Source organism: Heteronotia binoei, chromosome 1 (genome assembly GCF_032191835.1).
Source record: "Heteronotia binoei isolate CCM8104 ecotype False Entrance Well chromosome 1, APGP_CSIRO_Hbin_v1, whole genome shotgun sequence".
NCBI classification, from domain to species: domain Eukaryota; kingdom Metazoa; phylum Chordata; class Lepidosauria; order Squamata; family Gekkonidae; genus Heteronotia; species Heteronotia binoei.
In genome coordinates, this window is record NC_083223.1 from 58857289 (window position 1) to 58875803 (window position 18515).

Sequence of the window (18515 nt, forward strand, 5' to 3'; positions counted from 1 at the left end):
TGTTTAGACTGGGTAGGGCAATTCCTTCTCTCTCTAGAAGATCTCCCCTTTCCTTAACCTAAATGAGAGTCTCTATATAACTACCCATTCATCCTTGCCAACTTTCCCCACTTCTCCTGTCTATGGTTAACTGCTCTCAGTCAGGGCTAAATTCTGAATTAATTCTCCTTTTCAGAATTCATCTAAAGTGTGTCTCTGCTTAGCTGATGCTAACCAATAAGATTGGTTGGACTAGCCTTTCATTCATGGCACTCTGTTTCTGTGAAGAATTAACTCTTCATAGTCCTTCAGCTGTTTGTCCAGCACACCACAACACATTGTTGCTTTCAGTTGCACAACTGGAAATGATGTTGTAGTCATTGTGCCATGCCTTGCTCCACATCCAAAAGCTCCTGGGGATTGATAGCTACCTGTTGGCAACCCTAGAAATGAACACCTCCATAAATACTTAGCATTAATATAAATACTGAGGATATACTACATCTATGTTACTGCAGTCTGTTCATGAATCCTCAATAGAAGTTTTACCATTACTAGATCTGCTAATTTCTCCATCATATTTACACCATCAAGAAGACTAGCAAACTAATACAAAGTGAGGTAAAAACAGGGCAGACTTCAAAGAAACCTCTGTTTTATACCAAAAGAAAAATAAAATAAAAGGGTATGCAGTGCGACTCTCTATAAGAGAATCAAATATATACACCATGGCTGGGCCCATACTGGCAGCTTTCGGCACATGGGAGGCATATCAATTGGGTCGGTACAAAATGGAGTGGCTGAATCCCGATCAGAAGCTCCCATATGAGTCCCATGTGCATATATGCTCATGTGCTCCCATGCGAGTCAACAGTTTCCACGCTTTGGCGTGATCTTTTTTCCCATACATTTTTAGCGGTCATATGCATATGTGCTCATCTGCTCATGCGCTCTGGGCAGTTTTTTTAAAAATAATAGAGGTAAGTGCCTAGAGCAGATTGGCAGGTTCACACCACCAATCCACCTTGCTTGCGGGCTTCCTTGTTCAGATGCCCGGAAAGACAGATTTGCTACCACTTTGTCGTTTTTTTAGCTGCCTCAGAGACACTGGAGGATGGGGTGAGTACAGGAGCGGGACTGGAGGCAGATGTGCATGTTTGGACTTGATTTTTTAATCCGTCTGTGAGCCATCCCTGTGTCAGCTTAAAATGCTGGTCTGGACTGAGCCCATGGTAATTTTAATGAAAACGTAGAAGCAACCATGGAATTATTAATCAGATTTTAATTAAATTAATTGTTTTGGGGTGGTGGTAGCTGTTCTTCCAAGATGGCAAAGAGCTTGCTCTAATTTGTATATTTCCCATCAAGAAGTGTCTAAATAAAACCTTTTTCACTGGTATCACTGATAGCAGTTTGGAAACACAGATATCTCCTGACAGATTCCTATGTAATTCTCACCTTGGAACTGGGCATTAAATCCTTTCCGTCTGTGATTACTGTCAGATGTGAAATGGAGCCGTAACCAGTTTTTGCTGCTGATAACAGGAGAGGGCAGATTCATGCCAGTCAACCTGTAGGGGAAATGGTCATAGTTTAAAATACTGATGTAAAAATTCACTAAGCTTTTTATTATAATAAAATACATAAGAAGACAACAGACACTCAATTTTAAGAAATACAGAAAATTCAAAGCAGTATTCCAGAAGTTTGTACCATACTAGATTATTCTGACATCTTTGATATCTTAGTACAACAGCTAGTTAATAATTGTACTGGAATGAAGTGGATTTCGGGCCACGGATGAAATGTTTAAAGTAAGCTTATTGTTCTAGTGCTTTTTAAAAACAGACTGTACTAATTCACTTCAAATTGTTTAACCATATAGTAAAACACAGACTAATTAATGCATACTCCTTTCCAGTTTTTTAAAAGAGCCAGAATGAAGACAGTATTTAATTCCCTTCATGTACATGATTTTTTTTTAAAAAATGTCAATATGAGCCTACTCAGACAACAAACTCTTGCAAAGAAATGCCACCTGTTTAGCTGATATCACTTCGTGACAAGGCTTTTTTTGGCGGTAGCACCAGAGTTTGGTATGTGCTTACCCAGGAAGTGTATTGGGACTTCCCTGGGTGGCCTTCTGATAGGCTGCTCTTATCACTGCCCCACCTTAAAGATGTTCTAGCCTGGAGGAGTTAGTGGTACAGATGAATCCCTATCTCCCTTGCCACCTTCTTTAACCCATCATTTTCTTGATAACAAAATCTCACAATTAAATAAATAATTATTAAGGCATATATCTCTGTAGGCACTTTCAAGAGGAATAGCTTAGGGATCTGAGAGGTCCATGGACACACTAATGAGGGTTGTTCTGTGTGATCCTCCAAAACTTCTCGCAGAACCCTGGTTTGCAGAATAATAAGCTTTTCTTGCCAGTCTCCTTTATGATGTATGTATGCATGCATGTATATATTTAAAGACTTTCCTCTCCAGAAAACCTTCCTGAGGCTAGCTAACAAAATAAAACATAATATTTTATAAAACAAATTAAAACCCAGCACAAACATCCAACCACAGCATAAAAACATACCTGAAAGTGTGTACCACTTCCAAACTAAAAAATCCTATGAACATGATGGTAAAACATCAATCACTTAATCAGGGCTTTTTGGGTAGAAAAAGGCTCAACAGGAACTCATTTGCATATAAGGCCACTCCCCCGATGCCAAGCCAGCTGGAACTGCATTCCTGCTCAAAAAAAGCCCCGCACTTAATCAAGAAACTAGGTAAACATATTTCTTTCCTACTTGAAACTGAAAGAGAGTAATGAAAACACTAGGCAAGCTTCAAGTGGAAGAGCATTCCATAAGCCATGTGCCACTACTGAAGAAGTCCATTTTCTGGTCACCACCAATCTCTTTGCTAAAGGTGGCGCATGGAAAGCAGGGCTTGTGAGGCAGATGCTAACTGGTGAGCTGGACAATATGGCAATATTGTGGGATGTTACACTACTAACCATAGGCTGAGCTGACGGGAGGGTAAGCCAAAAGATGGAAAATTTGGACCTCCACTGCCTCAATTGAAAGTCCAGTGGAACAGCTCCATTTTACAGGCCCTGTGGAATTGAAGTAATTGTCTGATGGCCATGAAAAGCTATGGCCTGCAGAAAATAGGGAGTGAAATGCTGCCTAGGCATTCTTCTCCTTGCCACAATTCTTCCCAGCCAGCAGACAGTAGAGGGGTGAAATGTCTGGGAGGCATTTTCATGGCAAGCAAAAATCTGGGGGTGGAATGTTCGGGAAGCATTTCACCCCCCTGCTTTTTGCTGTCTGTGAAAAGCCATAACTTTTCACAGGAAGCAATAGTTTAAATGGCTCTGAGCAATTTAAACCCGTTTTCTGCTTTTCATGAACTCCAACCAACTGCATCAAAATTTGTGGAAGTCCATGGCAGCTTCCATTCAAGAACATGACTTCATGCACCATGCACTAGTCAAAATTTGTGAACTTCAGTTCATGAGCTGGTTCATGCGCATCCCATAATTCTGACTCTTTCACCAAAGGGACCTCAGATCTTAAAGTTGCCCCAACCTGTATTTTATCAATGGACAGTAGGAGCCTGCATTTTCAGTCCAGTATCATTGTAGATCTTAATTCTGCACCGAATTTTCCAAATAGCAGCACTTTGCTTATTTGTTCATTAAGAAAGGCATGTCAAGTCCCCCATTATCATAGTTGATTCTGCTCCTAAACTTTCTTCCATTACCATAAGCAAAAAAATCACTTAACTTCAAGGCAGGCAAAGTATGCTTTTCATTCTCCCTCTTTGCTTCCTTTCAAAGCAAGTTGAGTCAGTTTGGTGCAGTGGTTAAGTGTGTGGACTCTTATCTGGGATTCCCCACTCCTCCACTTGCACCTGCTGGAATGGTCTTGGTTTAGCCATAGCTCTGGCAGAAGTTCCCTTGAAAGGGCAGCTGCTGTGAGAGCCCTCTCAGCCCCACCCACCTCATAAGGTGTCTGTTGTGGGAGGAGAAGACATGGGAGATTGTAAGCCGCTCTGATTCAGAGAGAAGGGCAGGGTATTAAACCTGCAATTCCTTCTCCTTCTTCTTCTCTCCCAGATTTAACCATCCATATCTTCCTTCCCACTTGTACCTCTGCCATCTCTGAGTCTGTCCATTTGATGCTCTATGACAACACTCTGTCCCACCATCAGCTGTCCTTCCCATAGCACCCCTACCTGGCTAGGGATTTGTCCCTTCCAAACTGAACATTATTTTCCACTTACTATACCACACCTTTTGGTCCCTTTTTGGGAACCTCATTACCTATCTCTTCTCTTTGGACTGGTTTTCTCTGAATAGCCACATATAGGGTTATCAGATGGGTGGTTTAAGCCGCCCTGGGTACGGGAGGCAGGCGGACCAAAAATGCGCATCCACAAGCACACATCTGCCTCCCATGCCCATCCTGACCAAGGCCGGGTCAAAGCCACCTCAGAGAAAGGTACACATTACAAAGTAATGCCTAATTTTCAAGGTTGCTTCGAGGTGCTTCCAACCATCTGGACTGGAAGAATGGGCAAATAAGGGGGAATTTTTTTGCATTCAGACTTACTAACTTGTAATAAGTTTCCTGTAACATTTGCAACTTTTGTTCTAAACTTAACAAAACTGGCCCTTAGAGGCCCTGGAGTTCCTTGGACCTAAAAAAGAAATTGTCTCATCTCAAGCTGAAAACAAGGATGGACTCTATAGAGTTACTGGAGTTCTGCCAGCATTACAACTGATCTCAACTACAAAGATTGGTTCTCCTGGAGGAAATGAAAGCTGTAGAGGATGGGCTCTATGAAAGACTTAAGAGTGAAATTGCATACGAACTAAACTCCCTCTCTTCTCTAAACTGTGTCCTCTCCAGACACTACCCCCAAATCTCAGAAAGTTCCCAAACTGAAGTTGGCAACCATAAATGGTGGGATAGATCTAGCCATCTTCTGAGTAGTCTTCCTTCAACTTAAGAGCCTTTCTCTGACATGCAGTCTTCTCCAACTGATGAACCACTAAAGTTGGAAGAAGGCTCCTTAGATTTGAGGAAGGCTTAAAGCTTGAGCTAAAGAAGAAAAGTGAGGTATAATTTTAAAAAAAATAAATAAATGATTTTACGCAGTGGTAGTGGGAGTATTGGGATAGGACCCAGCCCAATGCTCATTTAAAAAGTAGAGTTTAAAAGGTATCATAAATATATATTAATGACATGATTTACCAAAATGTACTTTTACTAATGAGAAGTTGTTCAGTGAAAGCCATATTTATGAAGATCAAAACAAAGTTTACCTTTGTTACCTTGGACCTGGTCCATGTTTCTTAAGGATAGAAGTTAACAATACCTTCTTTCACTGTACAGAAATCTAAAAATTAATGAATCATGTCCCCAAATTTTATTAAAGCAAGGTTTGACCTTCAACATAGAGTATTATATTGATGTGGGTTTTTTTAAATGAACTATTAATCATTTTTTTAATGTTCAACCTTGACTGCATCAAATGGGTTGCTTCAAATAATAGGCAATTAAAATATTCATTTTTTTAAAAGAATGAGATCATCTGTATATTAGTACCTATCTTAATAATGCACAGCTGTCTCTTAAATGACTCTACATTTTTAAAATAATTTTGTATCATAGCAACAGGAGCCATTGCTAGTACCTAACAGTACCCTTTACTAAGCAAACACCCAGAACTCCAGACAAATACATTTTCACACATTACTAGGAGGAAGATAACCCTTCTTTGGCATTAACCCTAAAATAACCAAAAGTTCCACACACATGTCACTACAAGACATAGCTGTAGTCAACAGAATGTACAGTGCTCCAGGGTACTGTACCCAGTAAATGAGTCGATATTAGAACAGTCGATATTTGAATCTAAATGAGTTGATATTTGAATCTGAGGTCATTCCAAGGGCATTATCCTGCTGAATGTGAAATCATCTCACTAATGATGGAATGAATCCACTACTATATATGTGTAAAATAACCTTTTCCCAGCTTCCTTTTAAAGCTCTTGGGAAAATACGTCTTTGTAACTGAATAAAGGTCTCCAAGATCACACATCTGATGACCGGGAACTGTATTATATATAATTGCAACTATAACCCAACTAGCTCAATGGTGTCCATTCAGCACTTAACTTAACTTTGGACGCCCAGCTAACATCTTCTTAATCCATGATCTGTTGAAATGGGTTTAGAAAACACTAGATGAAAGTTCAAAGTACTTCTCCAATAGAACTTGTAATAGATTCAGCTGAAGAGTCCTAAAAAGTCCACTGATATAATTCTGCCCCTGGAAGATAAGAGTAACTTTGCTGTTCCCCCTTCTTCTGCAACCCACTGATCCAGTCCACACAGTGGCCAAAAAACCCAAGTGCCATCAGGAGGTCCACCAGTGGGGCCAGGACACTAGAAGCCCTCCCACTGTGCCCCCCCCCCCAGCATCAAGAATACAGAGCATCACTGCACCAGACAGAGAGTTCCAATGAAGCAAGAGTCTGTAGCGGAACAGCAGAATCCAAAAACAGAGTACTTGGATGTGAGTTCTAGAAATCCTAGGAACCTTTTTAAAAGATCTGGCTTCTCATCTTTCACAAGGATTGTCTCAGAGTTAATGTGTCCAAGAACTACATGATTTCCACTTAAAAGCTAACTGAGTAGATTGCAAACACATGGAAAATCATCAACAACCTTTATTGACATAGCAACCATATTAATAACAGAAAAAGAAGAAGGGACAATTCATACAGTCATGGCCCAGTCTATGAATACATTACTCGCCTCATAGATGCAAGATACAAGAATTTAGCCACAATTTCACTCACCATTGGATTCCAAGAAGATAATAGAAAAAGGGTTTTGAGCATCAGATTTCCTTACTTGCTCTCCCAAGAAGGTTTCAATAAGTATGGAGTATATATCAAGATATTAAGTGCAAGGCAAAAAAAAAATGTTCAAGGCTTTCTATGTCCCGCCGACAACATGTGCATAACTTATTAACATATGGTATTTTATGATATCTGCCATATACCCATAGGGTAAAATCTCCAGGCCCACAGGTGAATATCTATCTTTAGCAAGGCTCCTAAGATCTTGCATCTCAATGTCACAGAGTCTTTGTTTGATCAGTGCACAAGCTGATCTCTCTGTAAGGGCAGATAGGTCATCAATACTGATCCCTGTTGAATTAATTTTCTCTTCTATGAAAACCACATAGATGACTGAGACTGTCAACATATGAAAAATGAGGCTATGGTCATTACTCTTAAAATGCAGATGTAACCAAATTTTAACAGTATTGATCCATGCCAGGGATTGTTTTGTAGAAAAATAGGTGGTGGAGCTCATCCAGGGATTGTTATGCAGCTGCACATACTATTCAATGGACAAGGAGATGGAACTCTTAGAAGGAAGAGGTGGAACTCTCAGAAAGTTTCAGGAGCTGTGCTGAATCTGAGGCCTGATCCATGCTTTCGTCTCCAAGAGTCTTTGATTAGTTTCCAGGCAGATAGCTGCATATGGCACACACATGGGAAGGCCCAATATTTTCTGTAGGAAGTTAGGTTGTATTCTTTCCACTTCCTTATTAAAGGTCATAATCCAAATTGGCACTCCATACAGCAGTCCTGCACTAATCATATGATTAAATACTCTAATGGACATATTGGTTACCCTTGGTAAAGTAAACATATAAGCTCTAGTACATTACAGTTCACAAACTTTGTTTCCTTTTTATGAGAAACCCATCTGACTCTATGGTAGAAATGTATTCCTAAGTATGTAAAACTTTTAACCTGTTTGATCCAATTGCCTCTTACATTGCACTTTGAGGGTTTCCATGCTTTCCCAAAAACTGTGATTTTTGATTTCTCAAAGTTCAAGATCAATTTGTTTAGTTCACAGTAATCATAGAAGTATGATAATAGTAGTTTCAATTCAATTTGCAAAAGGGAAAACAGCACTGCATCATCTGCATATAAAAGCATTGGAACATGGATTTACCCAAGTTTGGGACTGTGGCCATCTATATCCTCCAAAAAAGGGGCCGGATAATTTATAAAGAGTTTGAATAATAGAGTGACTAAGATACAACCTTGTTTCACTCTAATATTTATTGGATTTTTTTTTGGGGGGGGGGGGTTGGTGTTGATCTTCTTCCTGTGAAATTCTGACCTGACAGTTAGTAGTGTTAAGTAACTTTTTAATCAAGAATAGCAATCCCTTATCTATCCCAGAACCCATGAGCTTCTTCCAAAGTCATTATCTTGGGAAATCAATCATCATCAGCATCCAACTAACCAGTTCCTTGGTTAGTATTACGAGGGCTTTTTTTTCTTGGAGAACACAATGGAACAGAGTTCCAGAACCTCTTTGCGGAAACAGAATTCTAAAAAAAATGTTTAAAAGTTCATGAGGGGCACCTGTGTGTTTCACCTTAATTTTCCTGTTGAGAGTTCTGGCACCTCTTTTTTCCAGAAAAAAAGCCCTATTACTATTAATAACCTTACCCTGCCTAAATTTACAAATATTTATGAATGGGTTTACTAATTGGCTTAACCACAGTCATCATTAGAGACTATGGTTAACTGATTTCCCATGAAGTTAATTAACACTGAAGCAATCAACAAATTTGGGTAGCTCCCAGCTGTGTGAACAGTATCAGAATAGTCTCATGATGATATCTCTGTGGAAATTAGTATTTTTGAAAAATCTAAAATTCAGTTATTTGCCCAACCTTCTTCAATTTTTTTTTGCTTTAATTGTGAAATAAGCACTACTAGTCTAGAATTCAACCAGCCATTATCTTGACATTCCAAAGCAATAATAATGCATTCACTGAGTAATATCTCCATTTAGTGTATTAAGTGCTTCAAGCAAACCTGTTTGCACATTCTCTCTGGCAACAGAAAACCTCAATGACAAAAATTAAGCCTATTTATATCAAACCTTGAGTTTGACCACCAGTTAATGCTAAAGGCATGTTATACAACCATTGCTTGCTTCCTTTCAATTAAAAGAATGCCCTTGAGGCAGTAAATAAGATTAAAATTTGTCATGCTTTCTCTTGTATGGTGCAGTGCATAAAACATTCACCTGCAAGCCAAAACACCAAAATGGCTTGACTCTGCTCTGTGCCAGCTAATTCACCTTGCTGTGTCCCTGGTTTCTCCTTCATGTAAAAGATGTGAGGATTTCATATATTTTATTTTATACCTATGGGACTCTTGTTTACAGTGTACCTGGCACTTGGTTAATATAATGAAGTCATGACCTCCTTTGGGGGCTGTAGGCATACTGAACCAATTCAGAGACCCAGTTAGTTGTCAGTAGGAGGGAGAATAAGAGGATCTGTGCCATAATAATAAAAGCAGTGGAAACAGGCATGATATGACCAAAAAAAGGATGTGCCATAAATGAACATTGTGCAGATTGCAGAGCAAGCCGCACAGCAAAACTACTAGAGGGAGGAAAACATTTTTTAAAAACTTATTACCTTGCTGAGGAATTAGAAGAGCATTCCCCAATGACAGGGGCCCCTGTCAGGAAAGAAGCTAAACGGACAGGGAATGCCTCATTGTGGGGCAAGGTCAAATAGCCTAGGCCTCCAGTCAGCATATTAGGGAGTGTCACGTTCTCAGGGTGCAGGCAGGCAAGAGTCCAAAGCCAGTCCAAGGTCAAAGTCCAAGATGTCAAGCAGGAGCCAAGTCACCAATGCAAAATCACAAACTGGAATCAGAAGTCAATGTCCAAAAGCCAAAAGGTCAGGGTGCTAAGGAAATCAAGCAGGTCAAGAACAGGAAGAAGTGTGGATGCAAACCATAGACTAGACTTGTTGTTTCCACAAGGTTACCAGGTTGGGTGGCAGCTATATGGGAGTCTCAATCAGCCTGCTCCCTGGGTAGCAGTGACTCTGCTAGAACTCAGGGCTGAGAGATCTGAAGCATCGGCGTGCCTCATGTCTTCACTCTGAAAGTTCTTTCTGGAGCCTGCTTCGAACTCTTGAGATGGGAGGAGGAGAGCTTGGAGGAGATTGATCGTCAACAGCTGACACTGGAGCCTGGAGAGTGATTGATGGGTCAGCTGCTGTTTGTTCAGCTGAGGAACTGGCTGGCAACTCTCCAGGTCTGTTAACCCTTCCAGCTCCTCCTCGTCAGGGCTCATGACAGGGAGTTGGTTTCTGTTAGTCAGTGAAAACATAATTACAGTGCACTCCATGACTATGTGGAGTGTTTGCATTAAAATTTTAAAAAGTGTGTCTAGTGCTCTAGGCAGGATCTAGACAGGTGAGCATCCTTTTGAGTGCTGGGTGCACAGCGACAGCATTCAACACTGACCATTGGTTGCAATAGCAAGCTATCCTGATTCGATGACCTGGAGCGAGAGGTATGAGGTGAGCTTCACTGGGTCAGATCGATTTCCTCAGCGTCTGAGTACAAAAACTGGAGCTGTTGGGCATGGGTAGTCGATACTGGAGGTTTCAGTAATGGCTGGTCGATCAGTGAGTTGAGGAGTTGCCGAGGTGGAATCACTGGGATCTGCATCAGGTCTGGTGGTGAAAGTCTGTCGGTGGTTGTATGTTTACAAGTCACAGAGCCATGATGAAGGCTCTCAAGCTCTGTTGAGAACCCTTCTTAGGGACCTTATGTTTGTTCATCTTATTGGTCTTGTCTTCCCTATGATTTTTTGTAGGGATAGACAATGTCAGTTTTGTTGTTGAGCCAGACCTTTTTGGTGCTGAAAAGCTCATACTGTATGTGGCCTTTGTCAAGGCCTGTGAGGCTTGGCCTGAAGGCATAGTGTGCCCCATCAACATGGTTGCCAATAATAAAAAAAAAACCCAACATTGTTGCCAATTCAGTGATTTCAGCAGTGGTAGATGCTTTTGAGCCCATTTTGGTGGGAGTCAAGGCAGACTCCAAGAATGCCACCCAAAGTCTTGCCGCTCGGTTCCTTCTGATCTGCTTAGAGAATTTGGTGCGCTGGATGCAGGAGTCTGGACAGTGTGTTTCTCCTAGGCAAAGAAGGCACAAGGAGTGGCCATCTGATGGAGCAAGCTTCCTCCCACACTAGGTACACCATCTGAAAATTCCCCACAGCTTTTACACAGACTGAGTCAAAATAAGGTGGGAGAGTGGAAAGTAAAGTCCAAAGTAAGAATAAAGTGTTTTTTTTTGGGGGGGGGGGTGAGGGGGGTTGGTAGGCAAGAGACTATAGAGAAAGTTGGCGGAAAATGCTAATGTTAAAAGTTAGTTTATTAATATAGGCAATATGTATGTAAAATGCTGTCAAGTCACAGCCGACGAGGCAACCCTGTAGGGTTTTAAAGGCAGGAGACAAACAGACCTGGTTTTCCATTACGTTCCTCTGTATAGTAACCCTGGACTTCATTGGTGGCTTCTCATCCAGGCCCGGCACTAGGGGTTCTGGCACCCCAGGTTGAACCCCGTGCCCCACCCCCTCCTAGGGTCTTCATGCGAACACTCAGCATATTCTCTCCTGCTTCAGAGGGAGCCAGAAAGAGACTATGTCCTCTTTTCTTCATAAGAAAGAAGGACACAGCCTCTTCCGGGCTCCTTTTGAAGCGGGAGAGGGGCAGGTGATGGGCAGGGTAGGTCCCTTGCCTGGCCCTCTCCTGCTTCAGAGGGACCTGGAAAGAGCCTGCCTCCTTCTTTCTTGCCTCTTCCTGGCTCCCTCTGAAGCGGGAGATGGCTGGCCAAGGGACGTTCGGGTCGGCGTGAGCAGGGACGGGACGGGGGCGCCTGTCAAGCATGAGTAGTTTCAATAATAGAGTCCTTTATTTAGGATTCAAATGAACTTCTTTAACTCCAAGTTGCATACAGAACATTGTCTTTGAGAAGACTGAGGAATCAGAGGTCACAGGATGCTATATGGGGTATCATAAAGTTACAGACACACACTATTGGAATCTGGGGTTCAAAGGGCAAAGCAGTAATTTTCCTCTGTCTAGCAATAGCCTTCTAACACCAACCCGTGACCAAGATAAGGCTTTAGAAGTGCCTGGGATGAAACGGGGGAGTTAGGGCACTGAGACACAGCCAGACAATTCCGTTATATAAACATCCTTTGCCAGATGGCTGCAGGGACGTGAGAAAGGGGTTGTAGGTAATGGAGAGTAACCAGGGCTCTTACTTGACAATACTTCAGACATCTTAGGGGGGAAATAACCATGCTTGACAGTGCCTGCCCCCGCCCTTGTGGCAAGGTGGCACCCCACGTGGCTGCCTACTTCACTGACTCCCACATGCCGGCCCTGCTCTCATCCATACTAAACTGGCTTAGCTTCTGAGATCTGATGAGATCAGACTTGCCTACAGAGGCAGTGCCACAACTTACACTACTATTAAAACATAAATACAGAGGCAAGCTACACTATCAACAGTCTGTTGCTAGACTGTTCCTGGAGCAGGAGTGCCTGTTTCATAAACCATTTCCCATTTCATATGCCAGCCGTAATATCGCTACTTCCAGACAGTTTCCAAAACAGTTATAACCCGCTCTCCCAGGGGTACAACAGAGATCAGAACTCTGACTCAGAAAGCTAGCCTGTTCAGGTCCACGCAGTTGCTGGTAGAGCTAGTAGAAAGGTAGAGCTGACTGAAGAAGTTAGGGCAAGGAGTGTGGAAGAGAATACATGTTTGTTTCTTTGCTGTCTTACCAATAGGGATCCAGCAGAAACTTGCAGCTAGAGACAGCAATGAAGACAAAGCCAGTTCCATTTCAGGAAAGCTTGGGAAAAACCAGGAACGTACCCTGTTTTAAACCATTCCTCCCACACAGCTGCAGACTTCAGGAAAGTCAAGGGCAATAGAGCCAAAAAGGAATAGGAACAACTAGAATTCCAGTGTTCTGAAACTTTACTTTTCTTTAGGTAAGGCATTACCACCTATCTTTTGCTTTATGTTTCCATGGATCATGTCATACAATGCCTACTATAAATTCACCTTAGACTCCAAAACATGTATTTGAATAGTTTCCAATATGAATATATGTATGTACGTAACACACACAAAAGTGATATGTCAGAGACAACATAGACCTACAAGTTTTCTCCCTAACATTCCAGATTTGTACATGCAGGTAGATTTGTTGTTGTAGTATTTCCTTTCCTTTCCATTTTTTTTTAGTAGGGTCTAAAGCACTGGTTTTTCTAACTTCTGTCTGAATCATATTGTTTATTTTATATGGATGAATAGCTTCAAAAACACCAGTCACCAAGGATGTGGCTTGGAAGAAGATGTCAGATCCATATGCTCCATTTTTTCTTCATTCTGCTAGCTGGACTTCCATTTGGAAGGAAACCTTCTGGATCACTTGAAAAGAATGGGATGTCATAGCGGAAGTGTTGTTGCATATAAAATAAGGTTGCATGACAACTATTTTGGAACTATTTTGGAACTGTTTGGAACTTAAAACAAACCTTATGTCAGAACTGAAATCGGAGGTTTCGTCTGAAGTTAATTACATTCCCATCAGCTAGTGAAGATCTTAAGTAATGAACTAAACTTCAACCGGCAAATAGGTACACGGATATGAATTATTCACACTTGTATACATTAAACAGAAACTTCAAGGAGTAAAATTGTGTTCCTTATTAAACTTATATCACTGCCTCTTTCAGGGAAAGTGGGAGAGCTCTCTCTTTGAAGCCCTCATTAGACTGTCAAAGGAATAAAATCATAGTTATCTTATTAAAATATGTCAACCAAGCCATGACTGACTTTTTTCAAATTAAAATGCTTTATACTTTACCAACTTATTTAACTGGAATCCATCATAAATACATTGATAGTGTTTGACAAAAAGTGAAGAAAATGTTTACCCCGCCGTCCCCCCAATTTGGGGGGAATTTGTAATGTAAATGTTATATGTAATGTTATATCTTCAGATATATTTGTGTGGTACCCGACAGAATTTAAAGACACCATATCATTGCAAGATATCTATATTATGGACTCATGTGCCTCTACTATTAGTCCTTTATTGCCTGACTAGACAAAAGTATTGAAGTACATTCTTTAAACAATTTCCCTTTTGGCTATTGCTAATAATAGGAGAATCCCATGAACCATAAATTTCTTGAATTATAGTCAAGCTCAAGTAAGGACAGACTTCAATATTGCATCAAATTTTCATTTCACCAATTAATCTTCCATTTTATCTAACTACACCAGTGTCTTTTATAATGAAAAATCCTCATTGTCCTTACTTGGGATGCAGCAAGATGAACATTATACCATACAATAACACAGTCTAAGACAGGGGCGTCAAACTCATTTATTATGAGGGTCTGACATAAATGAGACCTTGTTGGGCCGGGCCATGTGTGTCATAGAATGTAATGCCAGGTAGCAGAGATAGAAATTTCATCAAGGACACAAACAATTAAATATATTTTTAAAAAAATATATATGCTTAAAAGATTAGCACTTTTGCAATATTTTCTTTATTTAACGGTTTCTGATAACTGACACCTTTTGCTCTGAATTATTGCATCAAAATCTGAAGACAATGTCAGTGCTGTAGCAATCTTGAGTATGCTGTTCAGGTGTGTCTGTAAGTTGCAAACCTACTTTTGATTACAGAAATCTCATGGTCAATGCTTTGTTTAAGACCCAGGGGAAAACATGAAATGGCTCGTCATTATGAGCTTTTGTACATAAGTTGCTTCATGCTCTGGTCAACCTATGTTTGCTCTGTAGCTCCTGTGCAATTGAGCAAGCCTGGCAAAGCAAATGGTGATGTAGAAGGAAGCAAGAGAGAGAAGGAAGCAGATGTCAGTGAGATGCTCATGGGTCTAACACGAGCCCTCCAGGGACCTGATCTGACCCTCGTGCCACATGTTTGATACTCCTGGCCTAAGATATTAATATTAATAATGCTCTTCCTGTTTATACAATTTGTTTAATTGTTGTTTTTAATTGTTTTATATATCTAAAAGAACATGAGAAAAACCCTGCTAGATCAGGTTAGTGCTCCATTCAGCACTGTGTTTCACACAGTAACAAACCAATGATATTGGAAGGCCAATAACATGGTTTTGAGCCCTATTAATTTAATGGTTTTTTATTATTGTTTCACTGCCTTGTGGCCTCTAAAATGGATGGAAAAGTGGCATAAACATGTTTAAATCAGACAAATAATTGAAGTACTGATAATGTTTACAACTGCTACATGGGATTTAGTAGGGTTATACATTGCTGAGAAGGGCACACACCAGCAGAAGGGTGCCAGGCCTTTGCCAGGGGACTTCCAACTTGTCGTCCCTGGTTCCTGTTGTTGCTCTGCAGAGCCACAGCAGAAAAATTGAGGAGAGGGGGGAGATTGGTGTTCCACCAACTCCAGTTCCATTGCTCTCACCACTGGCAACCAAATGCTGACAACCCTACTCCAACAGCATGTGTAAAACTCAATGGAAAATAGGTTCAGTTATTATGACTATTTTGAAAACAAAATATTTTAATCAACTATATAAATATTCAGAGTAACAAAGTGATAGGCACAATTATACAGCTCTGCAAAATAGCAGAGGTGGTCTAGATTCTGAACTATATCTCACCAGAAAATGCTGCAATATTGTTTTATTAGGGATGAAATTTGCATATACAGCTTTCAAAAGGTGGGGGGAACACCTTAATAACTGATTAAAATGCAGCACAGAGGAAAATACTACATAAAATAAATAGAGGCCTGGCAGTCTTTTCCCTCCTTTATGTTATGACAACATTTTGCCAATTTGTTACAAAGTGAATTATGTGCAAGCTTGAAGTAACATTTCTGTGCTATAGCACTTCCATGACATCAAATGCCAACAAGATATTTTAAGAGTATATATTAAGTATTCTGAACAATTATGGTAATGTATAAAATTGTTATATATAAAATTGTTATATGTACTGATACTACTGGGATAATGCATTGTTGACGGATGTGAAATGAATCATATATGAACCTGTATGGTTCTGTGACCTGAAAATAAAATCTATGATTACATTTCTACAGCTACCAGGGACAGGTATATAATGAAAAATTATGATATAAATCACTCTGATACCAAAAGTCAGAAACAACTAATTTGTCATAACAGTTTAGCTACTGTACCAGAAGATTTTCAATTCACAATGTTTTCTTGCTGGACTTTTTGAGGCCATACTCACTATTATTTTAAGCTATTATTTGTATCAAGCAACACTATACCCCAAGCAGCTAAAACATGCCCTGAACACTTTCTTGGGCACTTTGCATGCATGAATTTTTGTTCTCTTTTATTTCATTGTTCCAAGGTCAGAACACTTCACCCCGAAGATCTGGCTGGGTACGCAAAACCATCCCTGTTTAGGTGGTGAGCACATTTATGTTCTCCTGCAGAGCCTAATGGATCCTGAATGGCTTCAGAAAGCTCTGTAGGATTTGATGCCCCCTGGCAGGTTGTTAGATGAGTTGGTGGAGGATTGGCATTAGCAACTCTCTGCAGCCATCAACAACATCACCTCCCAGCATCCTCTCTGTCGCTGCAGCAAAGCAGCTCTATGGTATACTTTGGAGCTGCAAAGGATGAAATGGCAGCTGAGACGACTAGAGTAAGTACGGTGGCATACTCATGACAAAGAGGCTAGAGCTTCTTATAGAACATTTATGAAGGTCTAAGAAATGGCAATGAAGCCTGCTAAGAAGGAGTTCTATGCAGCCTCTATTGTGTCTGTGGAACTGCATCCAGCCCAATTATTTAGAACAATTCAGTCTCTAACTACATTGCCATTGGGCAAGCAAAATAGTAAGGAATTGGACATTGGCTATGAGGCTTTGTGACCTATTTTGCATATATAATCTTGTCTTTCCACCAGGACTGTAAGAGAACTGGAAGCCCCTTGTCCATCTTCAGGTCAAATTTTGGACCATTTTATCTGACTCTCTCAGGAAGATGTTGACAGGATCTTGTCAGTTGTGAAGCCAACTTCCTACATCCTTGACTGAAGTCCATCCTGGTTGATTAAAGCATACAGGGATGGCTTTCAGGAATCTCCGGGTGAAATTGTCAACTTGTCCCTTTCTTCTGGGTCTTTCCCAGAGGGTTTGAAGGAGGCAATAATTTGTCCACTTTTGAAAAAGCCAACACTGGACCCTGTGGTCCTGGCCAACTACTGCCCAGTGTCTATCCTTCCATATTGGGCAAGGTAGTTGAGAAGATGGTGGCTGAACAGTTCCAGGTTTTCCCGGAGGATACATCTATCCTTGTGTCATGGGTGCTGGGGACCCTGCAGAGGAAGACGAGTCTGCCAAGGAAACTGTACCCCTGCCACCTGCACCAGTACCCCTGCCTCCTGCTGAAAAAGATCCCAGCCCCCCTGCCTCGCCCTCTCGGGTGGCTCGTGTGCGTGACCGCCTCCGTCAGGACCTCAGGGATCGGAGGAGGGCGGCACGCTCACAAGCAAGACGCTCCCTGAGTCCTGAGTTTTGAGAGGATTCTGGCCCTCCTAAGAGCAAGGATGCTTGAGTTGTAACAGGATCCTGGCTGCCTCCCAGAGCCAGCAATTAGCCCAAATGGGCAACAGCCAGCAGAGGGCTATATAGCTGTGGGCTTTGGGAGGAGGCTTTGTGGAAGCAACTAGTCATCTCCCTGACATTCTAGCATCCACTCCGGCTTGACTTTGGTTCCTGAATCCCTGACTTTGGCTTTTGACTTCTGGACTCCCTGACCTCGGCTTCTGGACCTCGGACCTGCGATACTTGCACAGCGATTTGGATTTGGCACCTCGGACACTCCTGCTTGCTGGCTACAGACCTCGGACTGCCTCTGGACTTTGCCTGACCCGGCCCCAGCCGTGACAGATTGCTTCCACCCGACAAACACCCACTCCACAGGATGGAGGCTGAAGCAAGTGAAACCACCGAACTACTGGCTGCGCTCCAAGCCCAGGTACAGCAGCTAACACAGGCAGTAGTGCACTTGCAGCAACAACCTGTGGCCAGTGCTCCAGCCAAGTGCCCAGTTCCCCCACCTGACAGATTTGGGGGTGCCGTGGAAGAATTTCCTGCTTTCCTGGCACAGTGTCAGCTGTACTTTGAACTAAGAGCACGGGACTTCCCCAATGACAAGACGAAGGTGTGTTTTATCATTAGTCTGTTAAAGGGGCAGGCGGCCAAGTGGGCCACACCCCTACTGGTTGGGTCCTCTCCCCTACTGACTGATTACCAGGGGTTTGAGACCCACCTGTCTGCTGCCTTCTCCAACCCAGTCCAAGCAGCCACAGCCAACCGGAAAATCAGGGCCCTGAAACAAGGCCAGTCCTCGGTGGCTCAGTATGCCACCGAATTCAAGCTCCTGGCCCAAGACTTGGCGTGGAATGAGGCTGCTCAGATGGACCAGTTTACCGAGGGGTTGGCAGAGGAAGTCCTGGACGAACTGGCCAGGGTGGAGCGGCCCCCCACGCTCCAGGAACTTATCACCCTCTGCCTCCACATC

The 18515-nt window shown here is 41.8% G+C and overlaps 1 protein-coding gene across 1 annotated transcript in view; it reads right to left on the reverse strand.

The window, feature by feature from the left end:
- CSMD1 (CUB and Sushi multiple domains 1) overlaps window positions 1-18515 on the reverse strand; it is a 1753937-nt gene that overhangs the window by 591720 nt on the left and 1143702 nt on the right. Inside the window, exon 6 of the mRNA XM_060234944.1 lies at window positions 1438-1550. Coding sequence (XP_060090927.1) covers window positions 1438-1550 — 113 coding nt within the window. The remainder of the gene's footprint in view (window positions 1-1437; window positions 1551-18515) is intronic.